The sequence below is a fragment of the Brienomyrus brachyistius genome, chromosome 15, assembly GCF_023856365.1.
Source record: "Brienomyrus brachyistius isolate T26 chromosome 15, BBRACH_0.4, whole genome shotgun sequence".
Lineage (NCBI taxonomy): Eukaryota > Metazoa > Chordata > Actinopteri > Osteoglossiformes > Mormyridae > Brienomyrus > Brienomyrus brachyistius.
The window spans coordinates 1,824,879-1,851,790 of NC_064547.1; the positions used below are offsets into that span (position 1 = coordinate 1,824,879).

Sequence of the window (26,912 nt, forward strand, 5' to 3'; positions counted from 1 at the left end):
ACCCCTGCACGCCAAGATGCTGCTGTTCTAACTCTGTGTTCAAAGCGCATGTGGGAAGATGGTATTCATGTCGCATAGAATTTAATTAAATGCATCTTCCAGCCTTTTATACAGAGCAAAGCTGTGGGATCATCTGAGGTCTATTCCAGTAGCATTAGTAAGGTGTGCAAACATATGGCTACATTTGGGAAAGTTCTTATTTGAAATGATTTGATTTAATACAGAGAAAAAAATATAGTTTTACTAGCACCTTCAGTGTTATCCGAGGTGAATCTGCAGTTACTTCTGCCAATAGGTGAATCCAGACTAATTACAACGGGGTTTAGTGGCAATGAGAACCAGCAATGTGCATAAATACTGCAAAGGAGGTTTATCCACTAGGGGGCGTCGACTCATTCAGCTGTACTTGAGTACCGATATGTCCAGTACAGATATTTCCTGAGTAGTAAATCAAATGCTGGATTATAGACAGAGAGACAGCAACAGAAACCAGGAGCAAAGTGGATGACACTGATGGCATTGGAATGTTGTAATGAAGGCAGCATAGAAATTCAAAAGGTTTCAAAGAAATTTATTAGACTAAAGGCTGAGAAAATGAAATAAACACAGATTAAGTGAGAAAAATGCAACACACTTGTGCCATAGAGCAAGAGTGTCAAGCCTTCCTCACTTCTATATAAAGAAAAAGAAGACAGTGACAAGATGGTTTTCTTTTCATCTTGTGAAAGTTTCCTGGTTATATGAAGCAGAGACTCATCTTTGGTATTGATAGCCCCCCCCCCCCCTCCAATGAGTGGTGGCTAGACCCCTCAGGGATAAGGGACCATCAATAGTCAATAACTACCATCAAATCAAATATATACAATTCGCATTTATATGTTTGAAGATCAGGATTCCAGTGCGTATATTTGCTTTGGTGTCGTTTCCTTTCCATCTCATATAGACCAACAGGAATGTCATTTAGCAGACAGATGTTGGGATGCAGACTTTTCTTGGAAATCAGATGGGATGCAAAGTCAGCAAAGAAGTGTCACTGCCATGAAATAAACGTGTAGGGAAATATCAGACCGTTTAGCCCCGTTCAGGCAGAAGGGAATATTTCATTTGTAACTTCAATATTTTCCTTAGTAAACTACCAATAATGCTCCATAATTTCCCCCTAAATTAGCCTAATTTCTAAACCCCCTACTGAGACTGCTGTCATACAGCCGGGGATTTCGTTATAAACGGGTTTGTCCTGACTTCCACGAGCCGTGCCTCACCCCTCCTGTAAGCACTGAGAGTTACGCTGGGTGGGATATGCGCGGGTCTCTCGACACAAGGACCTTCAGAGGAACCGTGGCTGTAAACATGATCATTACGGATAAAGCGGGAGGGCATATCACCTACAAAGATTTAATAAAACAAAGAACGACTTAGAGGTGCTGACAGATTAGTGAAATAATTATGAAGCGTATTCCCACTGCAGAGTACTGCTGCTGCGAAGGTGGAATGGCATTGAGTATCCATGGAATGTTTTAGGAATTTTTCCTCCATCTCCGTCTTCATTTTTTTTTCTCTTTTATTGTATTATAAGCTGTTCAGTTCCTGCAGAGTCTGGTCCAGAACTTGATGCATTCCCAAGTTCTCTTCTTTGGCACTAGACAATTTCTCTGGAAAACAAATTTAAGTAGCAATATTTCAAATGCAGTACTGGAATTTTCTTATTTTTCTTAACCTTGGAAATACGAAGTTCAGGTTCATTGTCAATATAATGAATATAGATATAACCGCCTGCAAGACAAATGGAGAGCGTAGTGTTTGCTAGTGTGACCACCATATATGGGAAAACCCGCAAGGTTGTACCGCGGTACGGTACATAGCTGTGTAAGATGATAGCAAATCTCACTGTGTTTGATGTTAGCCATTGGGGAGCCATAGTATCCTGAATTGCAATATTTCTGATAAAATTACAACCTGATAAGTTGAGCTGACTGAAAAAAATTGTACATATTTGCCTTAGTTGACTGAGGTCTGTTAAATTCTGCTAGAGCAGGTCTGTTAGCCACCTGTGATATCTTTACTCTGTACCAAGCAGTCACATATTACAGTGTTTGCTACGGAACGATAAAATACAGAGAAGTGTGATCAATATACTGAACTCCCATGACTTAATTTTATCACACTAAAAAGTAACAGCTGACAGATGAATGGGAAGACAAACACACATGAATCAGCTGGAAATGATGTATAGCAGACTGAGGAAGGAATAAAGCAGAGTAATGAGGATGGATGCAGGTGGAGTTTGAGAGCGATACAGAAATGAGAGGGTTTGCACAGGCTGCAGATAAACTTTATTGGAGATTTGTGATTACAGAGCCTCTCACAGGGCTTTGGGAGAGAAAAGGCACGAGTGTCGGGCCCAGGTCTGTCAGGAGGAAGGGAAGAGGAGGCAGTGACTCAGAGGAGAGTGCAGTGCTGAGAGGCTGAGAGCCATCTACAAGGAGGTCATGTCATTGAGGGCATGGTCCAGCTCCTCGCTTATGGCTTTGTACTTCAGCTTCTGAGCGTATAGTTCATCTGTAGGTCAGCAGGCAGCAGAAACAGGTCAGCAGCGATTGGAGGAAAGGGGTGAAGGTCATGGCAGATGGAGAACAGGAAAGGCGTGTGGTAAGAAGCCGGTGATTCCGGAAGGGAAGGCAAAGAAGAGAAATAGAGCAGGTCAGTAAGAGGAGGGAATGCTGTATAACTCGCAGGAACTTTCCGATGTGAAGACCAGCCTTTCCTAGTAATTTTGTCGATAACTGAAATGATAACGATGACTGTACAAACCCTCTCTTTAAGCTGACGTTTTAATTATATGCGTATGCTCTTCCGGTAGGACACCGGTGCACATACACCTTTCATTTACATTAGTAAAATCTACATCAAGACTAGATGTCTAAAAGAAAATGTTCATTGCTATCAGGATGCACTTTTAAACTTATAACGATGCCAATTTCACAGCACAGAAAGTATTACATCTGGAAATAAATTTTAGCTAGACCTCATTCTGTTGTCAGATTCTAATGACAAATTTGTTTTTCTGATACCAGTCATAGACTAAATATTTTTACCTTCCAAGTCGTCAATGGATTTTTCCAGTTTGGCCACCGTCCTCTCGGCAAACTCAGCACGGGTCTCAGCCTTGGAAGTGACACGGTGACACAGGAGGTCAATAAGAAGGCAAAGACATCAAGGCAATGAAACACAGGGCAACTTTTTGAACAGTGTTGCCGGGCAACTGCCAGCCAGGTGAGATGAAGGGCAACTCATCTTCATCTGGATGATCGTGAAAAGTTGCCCACTGCTGATTACAGTTTTGAAATAGAATGTTGTTATCCAATATCAATAGGAAAGTGACAGAGTAACATCGGTCAGCCCGGCAACACTGCGGAAAAGTTGACCCGTGTGTCATCCTGTTTAGTCTTGATATATGGCTACCCAGTCAGTAATGACAAAAACGGCCACCTCACCTCTTTCAGCTTGTCACTGAGAACCTTGATCTCTTCCTCATATTTGTCTTCCTTTTCTGAGTACTGAAATACAAAATTAACCCAAATATTGCTTACAAAGTAGAATCCTTCTAAGAGTTTTCATATTAGATAGTAGGTGTTATATAACTGCCCTGTTTCATGTAGGGTGACGTCATTAGTGAGGGGAACACCCTGTGATGCCAAGCAAACGACACAGAAAGGAACAAGCGATGATGTCATACAGCAAGGCAGGCTTTAGGAATGCCGGGCTGAGAACGATCCTCAGACCAAGTAAAACAGATGAAGAGCTAATAAAACAAGGCAATAACACAATAGCTTTGAACTAAAATAAAAGAAAATGTGAGAGAAGCTTTACCTTCTCAGACTGAGCTTCTAGAGACTTGAGGTTGTTGGTGACATTTTTCAGTTCTTCTTCCAGATCCATGCACTTTCTGCAAGGGAGGAAGGTCATAAGATAAGTAGCTGGCAGGACTGGCCCAAAGAGCAACAATGGCGTTCTGCTGACAACACTTAAATTCAATCAATGTATCAAGTCAACAAAAGCGCCTTTAACCGGCTGTTGCCAGTGATGTGGACACAAAAGCTCCAATACATTGTGAAGATTTGATGGAACCTTTTTGTCTCTTCCTTTGCCTCTATAATCTTAGTGTTCCACCTTCTGTTTTCCTCCTTTTAGGCCTGCTGCAGGTCCACAGAGTGCAGTGTGGAGATGGAGGAGCAGAGCTGCTTCTTAGTGTGTCTGTGCCATCCTACAGAGAGCTACGTGGTACATTAGCTCCACAGAGGAGACTCCACTGAAGACGTTTTCAGTGCTTACAGTTCTGAGACTTCCGCTCTCTCTTCAGTCCTCTCCAGCTCTCCTTCCAGGATCACCAGTTTACGAGCCACCTGTGAGTGAGTGAAACCGAGGTAAGGGAACAGGACGGCATGTAGATGGCTGCGTAGGGCTCCTGGGGGTTATTCCTAGGTGTACAAACCTCCTCGTATTTGCGGTCGGCTTCCTCTGCGATGTGCTTGGCCTCCTTCAGCTGCATTTCCTGAATCTCCATCTTCTCCTCATCCTTCATTGCCCGATTCTCGATCACCTTCATACCTCTTCACGACCATGCCCATATGAAAAAGTTTTTCGAGAATAATATGACTCATGTGTTTTACCCAAATAATATAAGCTCTGCATATGACACTCAAAATAAATATACAATGCATTTTAACTTAATGTGTCATTAGACAAATATGCCATTTATTTATGTAAAATGCATATGAAATTAATGTACTGCCAAACATATAAGTTTCTGCACTGATGTACAGCGATCGAGTGTCCTGCTGCCCGCCTTTAAGAGAAGCCCGCGGAGTGTCCCGCAGCCCGTGTTTGAGAGAAGCCCGCAGAGTGTCCCGCCACCCGCCTTTGAGAGAAGCCCGCAGAGTGTCCCGCCACCCGTCTTTGAGAGAAGCCCGCAGAGTGTCCCGCCACCCGCCTTTGAGAGAAGCCCGCAGAGTGTCCCGCCGCCCGTCTTTGAGAGAAGCCCGCAGAGTGTCCCGCCACCCGCCTTTGAGAGAAGCCCGCAGAGTGTCCCGCCACCCACCTTTGAGAGAAGCCCGCGGAGTGTCCCGCCGCCTGCCTTTGAGAGAAGCCCGCGGAGTGTCCCGCCGCCCGCCTTTGAGAGAAGCCCACGGAGTGTCCCGCCGCCCGCCTTTGAGAGAAGCCCGTGGAGTGTCCCGCCGCCCGTCTTTGAGAGAAGCCCGCAGAGTGTCCCGCCACCCGCCTTTGAGAGAAGCCCGCGGAGTGTCCCGCCGCCCATCTTTGAGAGAAGCCCGCAGGGTGTCCTGCCGCCCGTCTTTGAGAGAAGCCCCTGGAGTGTCCCGCCGCCCGTCTTTGACAGAAGCCCAGGGAGTGTCCCGCCGCCCGTCTTTGACAGAAACCTGCGGAGTGTCCCGCCGCCCATCTTTGAGAGAAGCCCGCAGAGTGTCCCGCCACCCGCCTTTGAGAGAAGCCCGCAGAGTGTCCCACCACCCGTCTTTGACAGGAGCCCCTGGAGTATCCCGCCGCCTGTCTTTGACAGAAGCCCGGGGAGTGTCCCGCCGCCCGTCTTTGACGGAAGCCCGCAGACTGTCCCGCCGCCCGTCTTTGACAGGAGCCCCTGGAGTGTCCCGCCGCCTGTCTTTGACAGAAGCCCACAGAGTGTCCCGCCGCCCGTCTTTGACAAAAGCCCGTGGAGTGTCCCACCGCCCGTCTTTGACGGAAGCCCGCAGACTGTCCCACCGCCCATCTTTGACAGAAGCCCCTGGAGTGTCCCACCGCCCGTCTTTGACGGAAGCCCGCAGACTGTCCCACCGCCCATCTTTGACAGAAGCCCCTGGAGTGTCCCACCGCCCGTCTTTGACAGAAGCCCGCAGACTGTCCCACCGCCCATCTTTGACAGAAGCCCGCAGACTGTCCCACCGCCCATCTTTGACGGAAGCCCGCAGACTGTCCCACCGCCCATCTTTGACAGAAGCCCCTGGAGTGTCCCACCGCCCGTCTTTGACAGAAGCCCCTGGAGTGTCCCACCGTCCATCTTTGACAGAAGCCCGCAGACTGTCCCACCGCCCATCTTTGACAGAAGCCCGCAGACTGTCCCACCGCCCATCTTTGACAGAAGCCCGCAGAGTGTCCCGCCACCCGCCTTTGAGAGAAGCCCGTGGAGTGTCCCGCCGCCCGCCTTTGAGAGAAGCCCACGGAGTGTCCCGCCGCCCGCCTTTGAGAGAAGCCCACGGAGTGTCCCGCCGCCCGCCTTTGAGAGAAGCCCGTGGAGTGTCCCGCCGCCCGCCTTTGAGAGAAGCCCGTGGAGTGTCCCGCCGCCGTCTTTGAGAGAAGCCCGCAGAGTGTCCCGCCACCCGCCTTTGAGAGAAGCCCGCGGAGTGTCCCGCCGCCCATCTTTAACAGAAGCCCAGGGAGTGTCCCGCCGCCCGTCTTTGACAGAAACCTGCGGAGTGTCCCACCGCCCATCTTTGACAGAAGCCCCTGGAGTGTCCCACCGCCCGTCTTTGACAGAAGCCCCTGGAGTGTCCCACCGTCCATCTTTGACAGAAGCCCGCAGACTGTCCCACCGCCCATCTTTGACAGAAGCCCGCAGACTGTCCCACCGCCCATCTTTGACAGAAGCCCGCAGAGTGTCCCGCCACCCGCCTTTGAGAGAAGCCCGTGGAGTGTCCCGCCGCCCGCCTTTGAGAGAAGCCCACGGAGTGTCCCGCCGCCCGCCTTTGAGAGAAGCCCACGGAGTGTCCCGCCGCCCGCCTTTGAGAGAAGCCCACGGAGTGTCCCGCCGCCCGCCTTTGAGAGAAGCCCACGGAGTGTCCCGCCGCCCGCCTTTGAGAGAAGCCCGTGGAGTGTCCCGCCGCCCGCCTTTGAGAGAAGCCCGTGGAGTGTCCCGCCGCCGTCTTTGAGAGAAGCCCGCAGAGTGTCCCGCCACCCGCCTTTGAGAGAAGCCCGCGGAGTGTCCCGCCGCCCATCTTTGAGAGAAGCCCGCAGGGTGTCCTGCCGCCCGTCTTTGAGAGAAGCCCCTGGAGTGTCCCGCCGCCCGTCTTTAACAGAAGCCCAGGGAGTGTCCCGCCGCCCGTCTTTGACAGAAACCTGCGGAGTGTCCCGCCGCCCATCTTTGACAGAAGCCCGCAGAGTGTCCCGCCACCCGCCTTTGAGAGAAGCCCGCAGAGTGTCCCACCACCCGTCTTTGACAGGAGCCCCTGGAGTATCCCGCCGCCTGTCTTTGACAGAAGCCCGGGGAGTGTCCCGCCGCCCGTCTTTGACGGAAGCCTGCAGACTGTCCCGCCGCCCGTCTTTGACAGGAGCCCCTGGAGTGTCCCGCCGCCTGTCTTTGACAGAAGCCCACAGAGTGTCCCGCCGCCCGTCTTTGACAAAAGCCCGTGGAGTGTCCCACCGCCCGTCTTTGACGGAAGCCCGCAGACTGTCCCACCGCCCATCTTTGACAGAAGCCCCTGGAGTGTCCCACCGCCCGTCTTTGACGGAAGCCCGCAGACTGTCCCACCGCCCATCTTTGACAGAAGCCCCTGGAGTGTCCCACCGCCCGTCTTTGACAGAAGCCCCTGGAGTGTCCCACCGCCCATCTTTGACAGAAGCCCGCAGACTGTCCCACCGCCCATCTTTGACAGAAGCCCCTGGAGTGTCCCACCGCCCGTCTTTGACAGAAGCCCCTGGAGTGTCCCACCACCCGTCTTTGACGGAAGCCCGCAGACTGTCCCACCGCCCATCTTTGACAGAAGCCCCTGGAGTGTCCCACCGCCCATCTTTGACAGAAGCCCCTGGAGTGTCCCACCGCCCGTCTTTGACAGAAGCCCCTGGACTGTCCCACCGCCCATCTTTGAGAGAAGCCTGCAGAGTGTCCCGACCCTTGTCTATGAGAAAAGCCGCGGATGCCCCGCTGGCCTCTGACCTCTCGCTCTCGTCGGCGGCTTTCTCTGCCTCTTCCAGCTTCTGCAGCGCGGTGGTCAGCCTCTCCTGGGCGCGGTCCAGCTCCTCCTCCACCAGCTGGATCCTGCGGTTCAGAGCCGCCACCTCGCCTTCAGCCTGTGGAGAGATGGATCTGGGGTTACCCTGCAGGCCTCATCTCATGGAGGACACTGATATATATACTAGGCCAGGGGTTTCCAAACTTCCAAACCGCATCAGATTTGATCTAGATCAATTATCAATAACAAAGCATCATTTTATGAACTTTAATGAATTCACAATAACCTTCAATATCAACAAAACAATAGAGGGAAATTTTTAATGCTTGCTGACCAATTCGTCATTTGGGGGGGCTTGTTGGTTCATGATGTGTGCAAAGTTTGGTGGTTCTACATTGTACTTTTATACTTCAAACAACACTACGCCATTTTATGTTAACTAAATTGATTCATAAGGTTCATTGCCGGCTGAGTCCGGATTAACTTGCACTTTGGTCCACCTGTACATTACAATATAGAAAAGACTTTTCTGGAGAGCAGAATCCCAGCAATAATTACACAGCTAATGTGCGGCTCTTTACTTAAACCAGCAATGCAGCTTCAAACTCCTGGTCCAGCGCCAGGCTGCAGGGAGGCCTGGAGCAGATCCCAGACCACACGAGGTCCCTAACCAGGGTACCGGCCCATCACACAGCACACACACATACTGTGGGGTATTTAGGGATGCCAGTCCATCTAATTGTATGTCTTTGCACCACAAGCAGAAAGCAAAGTACCTAAAGGAAAGCTGCAGGGAGAACGCACACTCACACATACTAAGTACAAAGGAAGCAGAGCATTTGACAATGTATGTCACACAGGTTCATTAACAAAAGCTTTAAGCATGTGAAGTCTGCATGTTCTTGCTGTGTCTGCGTGACCTCTGGGTGTGCAGGGTCTCCTGCAGACTAAAGGCACATGGTTTTGGTTGACTGGCATCTCTAAATGAGCCGCGGTATGCGCCTAGTCTGTGAAGGGCTGGCATCCTGTTGAAGGAGTGCCCTGTCTCATGTCCCTGTGCCTCCACCCTGTCTCATGTCCCTGTGCCTCTACCCTGTCTTATGTCCTTATCTCATGTCCCTGTAGCTCTACCCTGTCTCATGTCCCTGTGCCTCTACCCTGTCTTATGTCCTTATCTCATGTCCCTGTAGCTCTACCCTGTCTCATGTCTCTAGCTCTACCCTGTCTTATGTCCTTATCTCATGTCCCTGTAGCTCTACCCTGTCTCATGTCCCTGTGCCTCTACCCTGTCTTTTGTCCTTATCTCATGTCCCTGTAGCTCTACCCTGTCTCATGTCCCTGTGCCTCTACCCTGTCTTTTGTCCCTGTCTCATGTCCCTGTAGCCCTACCCTGTCTCATGTCCCTGTACATCTGTCCTCTTCATAATTTTGTAAGGCAGATTTCCTAATGATAGAAAAAGAAAGTAAAAGTATGTACAGAGCACATGTCAGAATGCACTTTCCCCCATTAATTCTCTGAGAAAATGTTGCTAGTGCAGCACAGGATGATAGAGAACATTCAATAAAACACTATTCTGTAAAACAGGAAATGACTCCACCCTGAATGATTCCATCACTCCACAGGCAGAATGTATAAACAATGAGCAGACATAGACTCACAGGGCCCTGGGGCTGATTTACTGTACAAATCCAACACGCTGCCAGATGGATTTGCTCAAGCCATATTACGCACCCAGAAATTCTCCGGTGGTGGCAGTAACGTCTAGTAATGAGGATAAAAAGACTGACAAAAGGCTCGTCACACCCGTCACACTTTCACACACGCCGTCAGGCAAGTTACCTACTGACGGTAGCAGGTGGCCTCAGGCAAATCTAGGAGACAGAATACGAACCAGAGATAAGGCTTTGTGAGCAGTGTGTGGGGGGGGGGGGGGGGGGGCTCTGTAGCCCTGAAAGCATCTGCTTAGAAACGATGGATGTGGCTGCTTGTTACAGGGGCAGTTACTGTAAACTAGACTTTTCTAAGACATTGTAAATCCCCAGGGGAACAGTTTTCATAGTCTTTACATAGTCTGACATGTTTACATGTTTACTGCAATAAACTAAACAACAATAACTAGAGATCGTGGCCAAGAAATTACATGCGATCTGTCAGTGAGTCTTATTGCAATTGACATAATAACTGGTGGATCCAAAATCTCACGAACTCAGGGATTTGTGTTCTGTGACTGAATTCCCAGAACAAACAATGGACTGAAGCCATTACATTTAAATGACACTAACAAAGGAACATAATCATGAAATGATAAAACAAAGCGGAGAAGTAACGCTGACTTGACAAAGTTAGAATCTGAATTCCCTGCAGTTAAAGCCGCATTCGATAGTTTTTACATGCACCAGTTTATTTCTTTAGTTAAAATTCCTGAACTGACTGATCATATTATTCATCATTATGAGGATTTGGAACAATGCCCCAACAACAAAAAAAAAAAACACCTTGTAAATTGTGCTTAAATTGTCAAAGATTAATAAAATACGAGTTAAAGACAGGGTTTAATAATTCAATTGCATGTAATGACTGGCATTCAAAGAAGGGCAGGAAACTAAGAGAAAGGAAATCAGCCCAGTCACATCCTCGTTCCCCTCCCCGTTTCCCTCAGAGCATGCCGTCTGAGGCCACGCCCCCTTCCTCCGCATCCTACGGTGGCCTTACACACAAGCCTTATATGGTAAAAGCCACTCAAGGAAACTCCCTCAGGATCCTGTCAGTAGCCAATCTAAGCTGTAAAACAAGGCATCTATATTAATGACATCATAAAAAGAGACGCTGCATTCCTTACAATTTAACACCAACAGGAAAAGCCAGCATTCGCTGCATGTTTGAGGTTGGTGGGCGTGAATACGGGCTAATCAGTGCTGTTATTTGCTGTTATCTATTACTAGTCGTCCAAACTATATTTAGTTCTTTTTATTGGGCACAATGATATGCATGAAGGATGCATGTAAAAGTTTCATTGTATTATGTCTATGTCAACAAAAATAACCCTGAATCTTGATCCGTGAACAACAAATGTAATTTTGTGACGTCAGCATTTCAGGACTGACTGAAGACTGATTCCTGCTATGTCCAGCGAAGTCTAGCTGCAATCTCGTGGCAGTTCTGGGTGGACAGGACTGCTGCAGTCCACTGCAAATACAGCTTTACGTCAAGGAGATTCTGAGAAATTTATCTCTGGGATACATTATCACTGGAAAAGGCCCTTCGACTGGCCACATTTATGTGAATGTTTAGCAACAGCAACAATGCAAAAAACTTGCATGTAGGCCTTCTAGAGAATTCTGAGAATGCTATCGCTCACTAATGCTGTATGTCAGTTTTTGCGGGGCAGTAAAACTGAGGGAGGAATTTCATTGCTGCATTAATTGGGCACGGTGGTTTAATGAGAAGCATGAGACCGCTATCTGTGTAGGTGTATTCAGCGCTGGACTTAATGAGCTGCCCGTCCTCTCATGATATGAGGCCAGGGAAAGTGTGAAGCAGACCACTGAGATGAGGAAGGAAACAGCGTCTTATTGTATGCTACATGTCACATTTGTAATCTTGTAATACAGGGAATACAAATGGGAGGGGGTGTACAGTGACGGGTGTACACACAGCAACTGCCGCTATATTCCATCCACCAAAAACATCCACAGATATTCAAGAAACGGTGCTCAGGGTTTTTCACAAGTGGAAGCCCAAACAAGATGAGTTACTATCAGGGTTTTGCTAACAGTCTTTATCCAGCTGGATTCCATAATTCCCAGCAAACATACTAGCGGGTCATGGCACTCATAATTCACATCAAACAGACAACTCCAGTCCACCACTCAGGTCCTTCTAAGAAAGGCTATATTCCCAGAGCACTATTGCGTCATTTATTGTTCTTAAAGAAATTTCCCATGGTGCACAGCATTCCGTGTGGGGCTCCAAAATGTATGGAAAACTGTGTTCATCCTATACAGTTCATCCACCGACATTCCGCCGAATTTTTATTTTCTGGAATCCTCTTGGGGGCAACACTCTTATGTTTGACAGCAGGAAAAAATGCAGTGCCTTTAGAGAAACTATATCTTGTGGAGTGCCACATATAATCTATCCTGGAGGGGATTAACGAGGAGGGAAACTTCATTTCTGCACAGGATAACATGGCTCACAGTATGAGCCTCACACAACAGCCATCTGGAATCCATTGGCTGACTGCATACTTTCCAGATCATCTACTGGTGAATTTATAAACCATACTAAGTGTTGCTGTTGCATTATTTGTTCATAAAAGATTCTCTGTAAAATTTGCATGATCTGTATTTTAAGGGATCCCGTGTGAGATCTGCTTATGGAATGGAGAGTGGAACACAAACATCCTCAAACCTTTGTTGAGCCTGGATCCACAGGCAGCTAAGTATTCTGAGAATAAGGACCCAGAAATCATTTATGGAGAATCGCAGGTTTCAACCCTGATTTGACTGAATTTTCTCATGATTAAGCTTCAAGGTGGGTTTTTGAAGCCTGGAACTGTATTAAAGAGTTCTCACATCACCAAAGTGCATTTGTCACTGGTATTCAGGCAAGGTCAAGACACAATTTCACAGCTCCTACAGCCAGCCATGACTGTTTAACAGCACTTATCTCAGCAATCATCTGGGCTACAGCACAGACTACAGGAAGTGTGGCAGGGAATGTAGTCAGCATCCTGGAGGACTTCCTGAAATGGGGTGGATCCCAAATGCTGCAAAACTAGGGCACCTTTTAGGTAACACCCCCTCCAAGAAATGCATTGTATATAACTATATAGAGAGCTATATAAAAAGTACATACATTTTACTTTGCTACAAATTTTTCAAAATCTATGTCCATTTAATATTCAAAATATATCAGTTATATGTTCAGATTGACAGAAGGATCTCCTCAGTAAAGGCATGAGGAATAATTAGTTTCATTTTCAATTACACGTGTTAATCTGGAGGAAAACTCTTCTTGCTCACACTTTTTTGAGTTGCTAAAGGTTACTCCGATGGGAAATTCCCATTTAACCCTAGTCACATTAATGGTTTCCAGTAATGAGAGGTACTTCAAATTACACACTTCAGCTGCTAAACACAGTGACATTTTGGGCATAATTCATCACAGTTTCCTAAAAGTACAGAGCTACATAACTGCTGCTTTAGATCTCAGTGGTTTACAACAGCTAAAACCTTAGAGCACAATATGTTACACTGAACCTGCAGCAAGCCCAACTCATCCCTGCATTACTGATCATGAAACTTCACCTCAAAGATGGGCCACATTCCTCCACAGAGGACCCTCATGCGGGAGCCATGTAATCCTCCAGGAAAGCGACTTCAGCAGAGGCATTCTCGGCTATCATTTTGCGGGTTAAGCAAATCTCACAGTACATCGCTACACAGGCAACAGCCAGTCAACAGACAGTCAAAAACAGTGGCAGCAACCCAACATCTTGTTTGGCTGGGAAATACTGTGCCCATGAGCGGACTTTTTCCCTTTCAGGGGGTAAAACAAAAAAGGAGATGAACTCGTGATCTGAAATACAGCAATCATAATGCGACACCATGGAAAAGGTACGTCATAGAGCAATCATAATGCGACCCTATGGAAACGGTACGTCATAGAGGATTCTACAATATGGAAAATAACTGAGAAACTGAATCGTGGGCTCGTGGGCTGATCGCGCGCTCTTTAAAAAAAATGTTAGCAATTTTACTCAAGATGTCAGAAAGTAAGTAATTGCTTGTGCAGTACTGTTCATAGTTGTATAGAACTTAAGCATCTAACAAGACCGTTTCATAATTTACCTAAAATGTTGAATGGGGTATTCACTCCATGTAAAACACACGGTTTAAATTAAATACAATAAAAAAAACATCTATTGACTACTTAAGGAAGGGCAACATTCTTGCTGATGCTCCCTTGCTCACTGTCCAGGTAATCAAGTTAAAATAGTCAGGAACACAAATTGATTTAGAATCCATATTATATCCGCGTTCATTTCCATATATGAGCGCTTAAACAACGCATATTATAACAATCGGAAGATAATGGACATAATACATAGAGCGGTAAATGTTACACATGTAGCCTATTGCTAAGAAGACACAAGGTTTCAAAATTGTACTACTTTTTTGATTTAGACCAACGCCTTCGGTAGTTCCCCTGTCGTCTTGAGTTCATTCTGTAAATCTGCTTCTTATAAATGAGTCATAAATAGCAATTCTATGATAGTTTATGACGAAAGAAAGACAACAGCAAGAAATGAGGGAGAGAAGTATATTTTCTCACTTTCTCGCGAAGTTCCCGTTCACTGTCCAAATCTCTTTGTAAAACCTGGGCACGGTCTTCTGCATCGTCGGCTTGTTGTTGCAAAGTTTGGATTTTTCTTTTTACAGCATCCAAAGAATTTAAACCTGCCATTGTTATACAATAAAATGGAAATAATCTAAATATAAGCTAAACTTTATATCAAGAATAAAAAATATATACTTCAAAAGTATAAAAGTGAAAAAAATTAAATAGTATACACAATTTGAAAAATTATAATAATTTCTTTGGGGGGTGCAAATAGTTTTCTTGGCCTGTTCTTTAAAACCGGTCTTCAGCTACAAAAAACGTCTTTCAATACCCAAACGAAAAGTTATCTAGGCTAATTGCTGATTATGCTTAAATATAGTTGCGATAAAAAAAAAATCAATAGCTACATTCACGGAGTCACTTGGTCTTTGGAATAGAGTATCAAGGCGTTAAAAAGGCTATGTGCTCCAAGAGGGAAATGGAAGATTAAAAAGCAGGATTGTCCTAAAAAGTTACGGCTAAATCGCACAAAGCTGGGAAGAGCCGCGATTCTGGTGACGTCGCGGCTCCGGGGGGCGGGGCTCGCCCGGGCAACTCAGGTTCTCAATGAGGGACCGAGTACAGGCTAATGAAACAGGATGTGACTTATAAGTATTTCACTCCTCGCTGTCCTCTGCTGTAGCTTTTAAGGGATCAACAGGAATTGAATACGTCAATTTATTTGCTCAGTGACGATCTTTTTATATTAGAGATGTGCTTAATTACTCGTTAAATTTTGATGTGGTAAACTGCTGCCCTTAGATCTTCTGCGTAGACATGTTGCATGTGGTTGTTACAGGGATACTAGTCCAAACAGAAAGTGCCTACTGTATGTTGTCTAGAAAGAAATTCTTTGGAAAACATATTTGTTGGAATTTACTCCATTGTGTATACCTGAATTTATTAAAACTCCCTTTAAACTGCAACTCAGTAGTCTTTAAAAAATTGTGCAAAGTTATACGTGTTGTTGGTATAGAGGGGAACAGAGAAACCATATGCAAGTTTCTTCATAGTGGGTTTGCCATTTCGGGATGCATCTTGGTGTAGATCGTACTCGCCGCTCAGCTACAGGAAAAGTACCAGAAGTGCATAAAAAGCCAGGCCCGCTGGCTGCCGTTTGCTGTGGCCGCATTCCCGGCATTCCTGCCTGCCGCGTTGCCAGGCGGCGCAGCCCGGTCCCCTGCATTCTGCTGGCTTATCAGTAACTGCGGCGCACCTCATACTCGCAGTGCAAACCGAGCGAAGCGTTGTCACATTTAGCTCTTCCTTTAGCTGAACAAAAAACTACCCCAGCTGGTTTGGTACTTTAGGTACTGGAACTTTTGCTACTGGTATTCGAACGTTAATGCAAGTTAAGAGAAAGAACTGAAATCGCTCTTACTGTTGCTCAGTCGTGATTACCACCATTAAAAATATCCATCCATTCATTTTCCAAACTGCTTATCCTACTGGATTGTGGTGGGTCCGGAGCCTATCGCGGAAGCAATGGGCACGAGGCAGGAAACAACCCAGAATGGGACGTCAACCCATCGCAGGGCACACTCACACACTATTCAATATTAGTTATATAAACCAAATTTATTTTCTGTTTGATTCCACATAGCAGCGAACAATATTATGGGCTCCTTTGTGGAATTTAGACACAATAAGAATTCATTAATGAACATTGTTTTTGATACTCGTCTGTCTACTTGTTGTTTAGTCAAGTCAATGAGTGGGATGAGTACCCTTAGAGGGATGAGTACCCCACAGTGGCATTAATACCCCCAGTGGGATGAGTACCCTTAGAGGGACGAGTACCCCACAGTGGCATTAATACCCCCAGTGGGATGAGTACCCCACAGTGGCATTAATACCCCCAGTGGGATGAGTACCCTTAGAGGGATTAGTACCCCACAGTGGCATTAATACCCCCAGTGGGATGAGTACCCTTAGAGGGATGAGTACCCCTCAGTGGCATTAATACCCCCAGTGGGATGAGTACCCTTAGAGGGATTGAGTACCCCTCAGTGGCATTAATACCCCCAGTGGGATGAGTACCCTTAGAGGGATGAGTACCCCTCAGAGGCATTAATACCCCCAGTGGGATGAGTACCCTTAGAGGGATAGAGTACCCCTCAGTGGCATTAATACCCCCAGTGGGATGAGTACCCTTAGAGGGACGAGTACCCCTCAGTGGCATTAATACCCCCAGTGGGATGAGTACCCTTAGAGGGATGAGTACCCCTCAGTGGCATTAATACCCCCAGTGGGATGAGTACCCTTAGAGGGACGAGTACCCCACAGTGGCATTAATACCCCCAGTGGGATGAGTACCCCACAGTGGCATTAATACCCCCAGTGGGATGAGTACCCTTAGAGGGACGAGTACCCCTCAGTGGCATTAATACCCCCAGTGGGATGAGTACCCTTAGAGGGACGAGTACCCCTCAGTGGCATTAATACCCCCAGTGGGATGAGTACCCTTAGAGGGACGAGTACCCCTCAGTGGCATTAATACCCCCAGTGGGATGAGTACCCTTAGAGGGATTGAGTACCCGTCAGTTGCATTAATACCCCCAGTGGGATAAATTCCCTCATCACCCTCAGCAATAGTTGCAGCAGCCTGGTGTTTTTTCCTCTAAGACGTCTCTCATTACAGTGTCATACAAACCATCCCTGCATGGCTGTAGATGTTTGACAAAGGAACGTGTTTGGGAGGTATTGGACAGGAAAGAAAGCACGACAAAGTGGACATGGATTTAAAAGTATGTCTGATGAATTTTTCTAAATGAACCCTGCAACAATTATTAAATGGGTAAACATAACTACTATATTTGCTTAGAAAATTTTCCCGGCTGGCGTGTGTTTGAAGTATCTGCATACTAGATTATGCTGTATATGTGTGACTCCAAACTTACATCTGCAGCTTTCTTCTCCGACAGTTCCAGCTTCTCCTGGGCATCTTTCAAGGCTTCGGAGTACTTGTCCAGCTCGTCCTCGGTGCCCTTCAGCTTCTTCTGCAGGCCAAGCAGCTCCTCCTCCAGCTGGAAATGTGTCAGACGGAAAGGCGGATAGTGATGAGTGCTGGTGCTGGACGGACTCACCAAGCTAAAAGCTACAATGTCCACCTCAAAAGTCAGACAACATGGCAATTAAAATGTGTTGTCCAACAAAAGGTTTTCGGACTGTTTGACAATCAATGTGATAGTTAAGCAACAATTAAACAATAGCTATTCCGGGGCTTTCATGGGAATATCTATCTGCAAAATAAGCACATAGATAGGTGGGCGTGACTGAGATAAATACTTAACCTAGTATCAGTTTAAGATTCTGTACAGAAAAGCACAGCTGAATTTACGAGATTTTGTTTAAATAGATGGTTTTCTTTAGGGTTACTCATATTGCTGTTCACGTTGCCGTGTATAGCTGCGTTTATAATGTCACTGTCAGGCTGTGCCAGTATGGAATGTTACCCTGCAACTTGATGCTTAATCACAATCACAATTTAGTAGCTTATCAGCAGAAAATATGTTTCAAATTGCAGTGGCATAATAAAGACTGATGAGAACCTTTACAGAGAGCATCTATTTAGCATTATACTTTGGTTAAACTGGAAAGTTCTTCAGGTATTAATCACCTCTCACAGGTTTTAATGATTTTAAGATTGTTAATGATGTGTTGATCTCAGAAATTGGTTTGATAATCAGGTTCTCATAGTAAGACAAATTTAACATAAAATTGTCCAAGCTCTCTACTACAAACGGAGATTTATGGGGCACGGTATTGCACGACACATTTATTTCCAGAGATTAGATGTATTAGAAAGTGTGTTGTGTTGTGTTGCCGCAGGCTCAAGGAGGTAATGGAAACCATTCTTCAGTGTCAAGCGGAAGCTGTCCCATGCTAAAGCAGACTTTCGAAATTGTAAATTAAAAAGGGAACTGCTTCCACCCAAATGTTTTGAGAGTCTATTGAACTTCGTAAGCTGCTTAGACTTCATGGCTGCCCATAGTTATGCTAAGCATGTAGTGCTGGACAAGATCGTCTCTGCAATCTCACAGCCAGAGTGTTGATTATTCAAAGTGTTGATTGCTCAGTGTTGATTGCCCAGTGTTGATTGCTCAATGTATTTTTAGTCCAAACAAGCTTCCCTCAGTGTGCTGCTGACCTCACACCCTTGAATGTACAGGAGATAATATCTTTTGTCATTCTTCTGTATTAGGTGCCTTCCACGCAAGCTCCCGATAATTCCTTTAAATTCCAGGCAGACTATCACCCGATGGCTAAGAATACCAGTGATGTTGCTGAGTGTCGAGGACAAAAGCCACTGCCCAGTCCTTGGTGCTGTAAGCACTCATTGTGCTGCTGGATCCCCTTATGCTCACAGCCCTTTTCGGCACACAGGTCCCCCTCCAGAAGTCTACCTCACCTCCTTGCCGCTTCATGCTTGAGATCAAACATGGCTGAGCCTAAACATCAGGGCTGACTTCTACAATTAGTTATTCCAAGTATTTCTTACAGTCCAAGTATTCTTATACTAATTATGGTTCAGAAAGTATCTTGATATTTTTTGGTAGGACAGTTGCTGCTTTTCTAGACATCAACATAGATTGAATTTCTAGATAGAAAAGAGCCTTAAATGCACTGGGAAGGGAAGGTTTACTTTCTGCCTTCAAGGACTTTAGACAGAAGAGAATCTTATCTCATTTGTATTTTAAGACACGGTTTCCTTATCTAACAGTGTTTACTTTCAGCTGGCTTTGGCGACGTCATGGTATTGTGTACAACAAAAATCAATTCTTCAGTTTGGTAGGACTGGCTCCTGAGAACAACATGTGATCATAAAATTAAACAAAAGTCACCTTATTCAAACTTTTGCTACAATTTCTGATATACATGTTTCTAATGTTGTACTAAAAAGATAAATATTACAAAGTTCTTGAAAAGAATGTAATGGATTAGTTAAAATTTGTCAGTGCCAGTGCACAAAGGAATGTTTGATGTTTTTATTTTCAAGATATCGGATATATAAAAATATTAACCAAACAACCATAAATAAATAAGCAATGATATAATTCATTGTCCATGTAAAAGCTGAAACAAATAACCATTTGTAATATACGACACTGAGATATTTCTTGTTTCCCTGGGTCTGATATTTTACCGTCAGAGAAGCTCATCATTTTAACGACTGCAATCTCCAACCTATTCAGCTGCCTGGAGCACAGAAGCTGCCTAAGAGTGACTCACGTAAGTCCTACAAACTCAGGCACTCAGGCTGTTGCTTTCAGCCCAGGGGTTTAAACGTTTCATGAGCCCTTTGTTGTGAGAACACCGCTGTCTTCCAGTCAGACAGTGATGTAATACTGCCAGCATGAATTACTGTATCTGCAGGGCTGTTAGAGTGTTGCGCTTCCTGGTTGCCATGCTGGGAAATCTGCATCCCATAGGAGATCCCCATTTCTTCCAGTGTGGGGTCCACACACAGCCCCCTACCCTCCACACCTCACCTGCTTGCATTTATCCTCCGCTGCCTTCTTGTCCGTCTCTGCCTGTTCGGCGCGGTCAATGGCATTCTCCTTGTCCAGTTTCAGCATTTGCATCTTCTTCTTGATGGCTTCCATTCTGGCTGCGGGAGCTGGAAGGTTTTACCAGGTGAGGAAAGGTGAGGAGAATGAAAAAGCTAGTGGGAGATCTGGCAGAAGGTGCGAGGCAGTGCCTTCAGGGGAAAAGGGGTGCTGGTTCTGGGTACGAGGAATAAGTCAGAGTGGACAGGAGCACAGAAAGAGAGGCAGAGAAGAAGACAGAGAGGGCAAGAGAGAGGGAGATGCAGACCAGGTCAGCCGTCAATGATTTAAACTCCTAAAAAAATCTGACTGGAGGTTTTGGAGACAATCATAGTCCCTGGAGCCCCCTCCTTCCACTCTCCATACTGCCCGCATCACTCAGGGACCCCCCCCCCCCCAACACACTCCCACACACAGGCTCAACCTAACCACTTATTCAAAGACTTTCTAAGGAATGGCTCGGACTGCATTGAGGCAGCTCACCTCTCCTTTTTTGGACTGCAATGTTTTTAAAAAAAAAAAATGGAAAGTGGAGAGAGAAAGGTCCTGTTTCCATATTTAACAGTGTGACCGAGGATAAATGTCTCATAATACAGAACAGGCCAGCCCAAGAATTAATTACAACCTTGGGCAATAATGCTTAGAGTAACAAGGATTGGAATTTCATACATTACTGTGGCATGTAGAGTCGTTGTGCTTCATGTATAAAAATAAATGATCTTATTGACATTTGTATTAATATTAGTACCAGCGATCAATGTATTAACTTAAATTCAAATATTCATGATGTGTACATGTTTAAATGTCAAAAGAATGACTTTTTTGCTGACTGCTTCATTTTTGTGGTGTCAGAATCATGTGTAAGACTGACATGACATGAAATGTTCGTGCTACAATAGGTAAAACTTACCAGCTATTACAATTTGAGAAATGAAACATTTCTGCTTTAAGAACAGCTGGAAGGTATCAATATGATGAACTTGTATAAACCTGTGAGTTCTTCATATACCATATAGTGATGTGTGGTACTCGTCCTCACAGTCACCGTCACCCATGCAGGCTGTTACAGTTGACTTGAGATAAAAACCATATAATTTTATGATCCCTGGTCTCATAACTGAAACGTAAGTTTATTCCATCCTTCTCATCATCACAGCTGCCGTGGTGATTGCTAGGTTAGTGACTGCATTCCTCACTGGCTATGCTGGGAATCTTTCTAAAACTGGCAATTACAAAGGCCCAGCCCAGGGTATTTTTCTGGAATACCATCATTTCGGAAAGGAAACCATGTCCACGCTTCTAATCGTAAATGGGATAAATGGCCAAAGGGAAAGTATTTGATTTCCACTAAAATGTGATATTTTTATAACTAATTTATAATGAATCTACAGAAAATAATGCTTAACCTTTATGTTAAAACCCTTCCATTAATTAATTCCCTGGAATGTGGACGCAATTCTCCAACTGAATCTCCACATTGTTTAGATCGGACACTTTCACAGCAAAAAAGAAAAATAGTCTATTGGTGATTTTCTATGAAACAAAGGACTAGATTTCTGTTCAGGGTGTTTGTGATACAGTCTCTTTTGCAATAATAAAAACTAGTTTCATTAACTGTGGGATTTTGAGGTCCTAAAAGAGGTGTCTGACATCCGCATGAAAATGCTGAACAAACAGCTTCATTCTAGATAATTTCAGCTGGTATCTCCTGCATGGAGAGTGGAAGGGATACAAACTGGATTGAATAATGTTACAGAGAGAAATATCTTTGGAGACTGCATGTGATCAGTGATGATGTGTATTATAGCATAAGAATTCCACCATATTGCCATATGCTAAGACAACTCAGGAGAGATACAAACTTGTTTTTTGGGGATTTGGGGAGATTCTATTTACAGGAGGAACTAAACAAGGATTTTACCTGCACTAAACACGTCTTCAAGAGATAGCAACAGAAGATATAATGCATGTGCTATTCCAACCATCTGCCGAACAGCTGTAAATATAATCCATGGAAAGATGTTATGGGGAAAGCCTGTTCGGGCGGAGGAGAGGACTGTACAATTTGGGGACTGACCAAAACAATGAGGGAAAGCCAGCAAAAAGGTGGAGGACTGAAGGAGACATTGAGGGAAGGCCAGCAAAAAGGTGGAGGACTGAAGGAGACATTGAGGGAAGGCCAGCAAAAAGGTGGAGGACTGAAGGAGACAATGAGGGAAGGCCAGCAAAAAGGTGGAGAACTGAAGGAGACAATGAGGGAAGGCCAACAAAAAGGTGGAGGACTGAAGGAGACAATGAGGGAAGGCCAGCAAAAAGGTGGAGGACTGAAGGAGACAATGAGGGAAGGCCAGCAAAAAGGTGGAGGACTGAAGGAGACAATAAGGGAAGGCCAGCAAAAGGCCCTTTTGCTCAAAAATCGTGGACTGTCTGTGGCCCCCCGGGGACTGGGTTGGGAAACACGGCTCTAGAGAGTCACACCTGAAGTAGGGGGCATCGATTTCTGCCTGCGCAGTTTCTAATAAATGGGATTTGTTTAGTACTTTTTCAGTGCAATACGTATTTCATTTCATTATGAGAGCTTTATTACAGCCAACTTTAATTAAGGATGATAAGGTTTCAGCGTCTAATATTCCACAGATCTTCCAACCACATTCCAGGATCTCAGAGAGTCACCAGGAACCTATCCCAGGAAACAGAGCACACACACACATACACACACATACACACAGGTTTGTAATTATATCTTTGTGTGGACTCTCCATTCATTTCTATGGGGAAAACTCTAACCACAACATGACGACCCTAACCCCCACCCAGCCCTGACCTTAACCATAAGTAACAAAATATGAGACTTTTGGCATTTTTACTTTTTTGACTGGATTCTCAGATCTTTGTGGGGACCTGAAAAATGGCAAGGACAAAATGACAGGTTTTTGGTCCCCACAATGTAATATAAACATAATCCACACACACATACAAGCCATTTCAGTGACAGAGAGGCAGGATTTCAGCCGCTCTGCGGCTGACAGACAGTGTTTAAAGGTCAGTGATGTCCAGTCTTATGACTTTAACTAGATCCCGTTTAGATACAGAGTCAGATAAGGGATGTCTAGCAGAGGAAGAGTGAGCTTGGACCCAAATCCACAGCAGTCACAGAATGTTAGTGATTGATAAGGATGTACAAATGGAGCCGCTTAATAAATCACTGACTGCGGCAAAAAAAATCCAATGGGAAAGAAAAAAACACAACTTCGTTTGACGGATGGCATTCTGACAGTAATTAGCGTGCTGTTTGCCCTTTTCCCATGACGTGTCCCATGGCCTCCTTCAGGCTCAGTCTGGCCCTGGGGGGTTCTCAGGAAGATGACGGAAACAGCTTGTGCAAGTTTTCTGGCCCAGATGTCTGTGTGACCTCATAATCTTTCAGGTTCAACAAGAAGTAGAAGAGGAGGAGAAGAGGAAGAGGAGAAGACTACGAAGATGAAGGCTGCGGTTTCCGGCCTTCGCAGGCTGGTGGAGGCTGAGGAGCTGACATGACTAACAGCTGGGGAGCGTCGGTGACTGGGAACAAGCGATTCCTGCTCTCTGAGTGATGCCTGTTGGTCTTACTACATATCGCTCTACTTCACCCATAAATGGGGAGTATAACTGAATATCACTGTTAAAGGACAATATAACCTCAGAATGCAGCTCAGTGTTGCCGTTCATAAAGAAGATGGGGGGGTGATGAAAATTAACTTTATTCTTTGCTGTTGTATCTTCAATATTTTCAGGAATGTAGGCATGTATTTTTTCTGTATCTGTTTAAATAAAATAAATGGCATCATTAAAAACTTAATCATACCTGTTGCATTTGGATTTAATAACTATTGGTACCTAATTTCAAACTGTTACAATGTTTGCATGATATAATCATTATCACATAATATTATATTAGCAATAAAACACAAAAATATGACTGAATTTGTAGCCAGCTAGGAGCACAAAGAAACCCCCCCCCCCCCCCACACATGATTTATGCAAAGGAATGACAGGAGGACACTTGGTGTAAATTAGTCGCATGTTTTTTTCTGCCTGGCCAGCAAATGGAATTGCTGTATTGGCATGACAAAAGCGATTCCATAGCAGACATGCTGAATAACTGAATTTTAACACGCCACAACATTCAAGTGTCAGAATCATATAGTAAACAGATGGAGGCACGCAGGTCACTGTCTCTAAGTACAAACTGCAGAAGAGCAGAATTCACCCTGCACTCACAGGGAAAATGGTTGCTCTCTTTGTTGATCCGGGCCTTTGTCTTGAACTCCTGCATCGCCTGTTTACTCAGCAGGCTCCCCAGGACTGACTTTACGAATGCTATGACATCAGCGCACTTACTGTTTGCCCGGTGCTGCTCATTGCTGCGTGTTTCTGAGCTTTCAGGTAAGCTGAAACCTCTGCTTTTATCACTAATTACTGAAATGTTCTAATGAAATACCTCTGGCACATAGATACCTGAGTCGGAGGGGCAGGGACGCATTCAGTGATCCTTAGGCTAAAAATGTAAACATGGAATTTTCATAGATGCAAAAATTGAGAGTCAGTCTTCCCTTAAAAGGAAGTCACTTTCTTGGGCTTGTTGTAAACTTATTTCGAGGAACTTTGGTCCAGAGGAAACATGAGACAGAGGGAAAATACCCAAAGTGAAAATAAATAAGAAGACACGCAGTGCTCGGGTGAGCTGCTGTTTCTGCCTTGTTGTGGCGTGGATGCAATGGGAGGCCATGTTTTAGAAACATGCCGCGTTTTCAAATTACTCTTGCCTGTGCTCCAGAATACCTCTCAGACTGGGGAGAAAGCTGACAAGTCAGTGTGAGTGGGTGACAGAGGGGAAGGCTGGAGGGGAAAGGAGATGGGGGCGGGACAGAGGTAGTGAGGGAAGGCCGTGCCCCCACCTCCTCAGGCAGAAAAAGCGGAGCCCCTCCCACAGGAAAGCAGAGCCCGCTCCTCATGGCCTTTTATGGTAAAAACTCCTCAAAAATCTGCCCTGACACCGAGGGAATAGACGCGAGATAAAGCTGGTTTTAAAGGAACAGGAGTACAGTGAGATAAAGGTTTAAAGTGAGAGAGGTGAGGGGGGGGGGCACGAGGAGGGCGGGGGGGTCACTGGGACAATTTAGCAGGCTTCCTGTCTGAAAGAATGCGAGATATGCGCAGGACAGCACAATCGTTCAGTGCATTTCAGACGTTCCCTGCCACAGAAAAGCAAGGAATTATATTAGGAACCATGGTCTGGATTTGTATTTAAAGTATCATGAGTGACAAATCTTTTGAAATTGATTCTCTGCTATTAGGCCTGATTTTTACGCTGAATGAAATATTTCTGTCCAAAGTCTCTTCACAAACTGTGAACTGGGGCGGAGTCCACCAGTTTCGGTACACTCCAGGGGGGGCATGTCCTTATTTTTGCCTGTTTCGGGCTTTTTTTCATTAGCCATGAGACACTCCGATCTGAAATTTGCATCATAGCCCTAAGTGCTGGTCTCTCTTACGGCTCCACACTTTACACTATAACTCTAGGCTGTCATTCCAGCTTTCCCGGAGGTCCATGGTAATCGGGGTGGTGTTTGCTGACTCCTGTCCTGTGCCAGTATGTCCAGGCTGCGTAGCCAGGCCCTGCCCTGCCTTTCAGTCCAGCCTCTCAGCCCTGAGGGCCATCACCTGACTCATGGCAGCTTGTTTTGTTGGTAGCAAAATGTCCAAGGTTCAATCGAGGCAACTCTTTGCAACTAGAGTTTTAAAGGGCTGCCCGTTATGATTACATCAAAAAACTATTATTTTATACTTGATTCTTTCCTTAAAATTTTTTTTTAAATTTATTTAGTTTTTTGAGACAGATCTAGAGTGAGACAATGTTCGTGTTGTGAATAACACTGAAGTAAGACATTCCCCAAACTGTCTTTCTTCAGATCAGTCACAAATAAACTTAAAGCACTCTTACAGTCACAAACTAAAATAGGAAAAGATCTGTTTTTGAATCCAGATGCACACGTCAGGAATAGAAGAGTCAAACATTATGTGCTGTCTAATATGGAAGCTCATTTTATTTCAATGTATCCTTCGGCTTGTGAATCATTTATATTATATGGGAAGATGAGTGAGGTGTTTTTAACTCTCTATTAAAAATCATTTAATATTATTTTCTGTGTTCATTCCCTGACGGCTCTGAGTGGGACACAGATACTAGCAGGGGAGTCGTCGGGAAAGTCCTGGGGAGACCAGGGTGGGGTTAGAGCAAAAAGAGGCCGAACAGCAGCACCGATACGCATATAGTGCAAAAAGGAATTCTGCCAATTTAGGAATCCCAGCCAGAAGTATTTTTTGGGCCCGAAATAGAGGGCAAATCCCAAAAAATGAAGACGCACAGTTACCTTAGAGCAGGATTTCCCAATTCTGGTCCTGGGGGGCCAATCTGCAGCACAGTTAGCAGTCCTGGCTTAAACACACCCACTAAAGCTGCCATTTGGCTGGTGAGCTGGATAAGGTGCGTCTCAGCAGGGAAATCCACAAAGCGTGTAGCAGACTGGGGACTGGACTGGGACTAGGGAACCCGGCCCTAGACACTCCCCTTCACTCCTCTTCACTCCGATTCACTCCTCTTCACTCCCCTTCACTCCTCTTCACTCCCCTTCACTTTCTGGCACCTAGCAGAGGCCTGTTTGACCCCCCCCCCCCCCCGCCCTGCAGACGGTCCGCTGGAGGCCCCTCTTCCTACACGTTCCCAGTATTTAGCAAACATGCTAATTCACAGTGGACTTTGCAATATGAAGCACCAATTAATGTTTCTCACATGCTGGATAAGCGGTTCTTTGTTCAATTAATGCAAAGGTGATGCTGGAATTAGAATCAGCCAGGAAGCAGAGCGGCAGCATGGAGTGAACCTTCCTGGCTGATCCCGGCCCTCAGCGGGGCAGCGAGACCCCAGCACTCACTGTTTTTCTTCCTTTGCTCCCTCCTTCTGCTCCACTTCTCACCAAA

General features: G+C 45.5%; 2 protein-coding genes across 14 annotated transcripts; both read right to left on the bottom strand.

Moving 5' to 3' along the window:
- Positions 1 to 555: 555 nt before the first annotated feature.
- On the bottom strand, positions 556 to 20,190 carry tpm4a (tropomyosin 4a). 4 transcript variants are annotated; one of them, XM_048976439.1, is made up of 9 exons: positions 19,836 to 20,190; positions 17,244 to 17,369; positions 7,943 to 8,076; positions 4,493 to 4,610; positions 4,333 to 4,403; positions 3,871 to 3,946; positions 3,495 to 3,557; positions 3,096 to 3,165; positions 556 to 1,652 (listed from the first exon to the last, which is right to left on the bottom strand). In XM_048976439.1, the coding sequence occupies exons 1-9, from the start codon at positions 19,947 to 19,949 to the stop codon at positions 1,570 to 1,572; spliced, it is 855 nt and encodes a 284-aa protein (XP_048832396.1). In that variant the 5' UTR covers positions 19,950 to 20,190; the 3' UTR covers positions 556 to 1,569. The 4 variants fall into 4 exon arrangements, with proteins under 4 accessions (XP_048832396.1, XP_048832398.1, XP_048832395.1 ...); XM_048976438.1 differs by lacking the exon at positions 556 to 1,652 and adding an exon at positions 2,311 to 2,559 and having other exon boundaries at positions 19,836 to 20,189; XM_048976441.1 differs by lacking the exons at positions 17,244 to 17,369; positions 19,836 to 20,190 and adding an exon at positions 14,296 to 14,794.
- On the bottom strand, positions 4,710 to 7,936 carry LOC125708693 (fibroin heavy chain-like). Of its 10 annotated transcripts, none has more exons than XM_048976433.1 (3): positions 6,898 to 7,936; positions 6,718 to 6,789; positions 4,710 to 6,178 (listed from the first exon to the last, which is right to left on the bottom strand). In XM_048976433.1, the coding sequence occupies exons 1-3, from the start codon at positions 7,866 to 7,868 to the stop codon at positions 4,849 to 4,851; spliced, it is 2,373 nt and encodes a 790-aa protein (XP_048832390.1). In that variant the 5' UTR covers positions 7,869 to 7,936; the 3' UTR covers positions 4,710 to 4,848. The 10 variants fall into 10 exon arrangements, with proteins under 10 accessions (XP_048832390.1, XP_048832388.1, XP_048832386.1 ...); XM_048976431.1 differs by having other exon boundaries at positions 6,718 to 6,825; XM_048976429.1 differs by having other exon boundaries at positions 6,718 to 6,861.
- Positions 20,191 to 26,912: the final 6,722 nt, after the last annotated feature.

Coding starts and splice junctions, on each gene's coding strand:
- LOC125708693 (XM_048976429.1), bottom strand. CDS start 7,868: ATGGGCGGTGGGACAGTCCAGGGGCTTCTGTCAAAGACGGGCGGTGGG. Junction 6,862..6,897: donor TCCACGGGCTTCTCTCAAAG/GCGGGCGGCGGG, acceptor CTTCTCTCAAAG/GCGGGCGGCGGGACACTCCG. Junction 6,179..6,717: donor TCCGTGGGCTTCTCTCAAAG/GCGGGCGGCGGG, acceptor CTTCTCTCAAAG/GCGGGTGGCGGGACACTCTG.
- tpm4a (XM_048976439.1), bottom strand. CDS start 19,949: ATGGAAGCCATCAAGAAGAAGATGCAAATGCTGAAACTGGACAAGGAG. Junction 4,404..4,492: donor CCGACCGCAAATACGAGGAG/GTTTGTACACCT, acceptor ACTCACTCACAG/GTGGCTCGTAAACTGGTGAT. Junction 3,558..3,870: donor TAGAAGCTCAGTCTGAGAAG/GTAAAGCTTCTC, acceptor TTTGTATTTCAG/TACTCAGAAAAGGAAGACAA.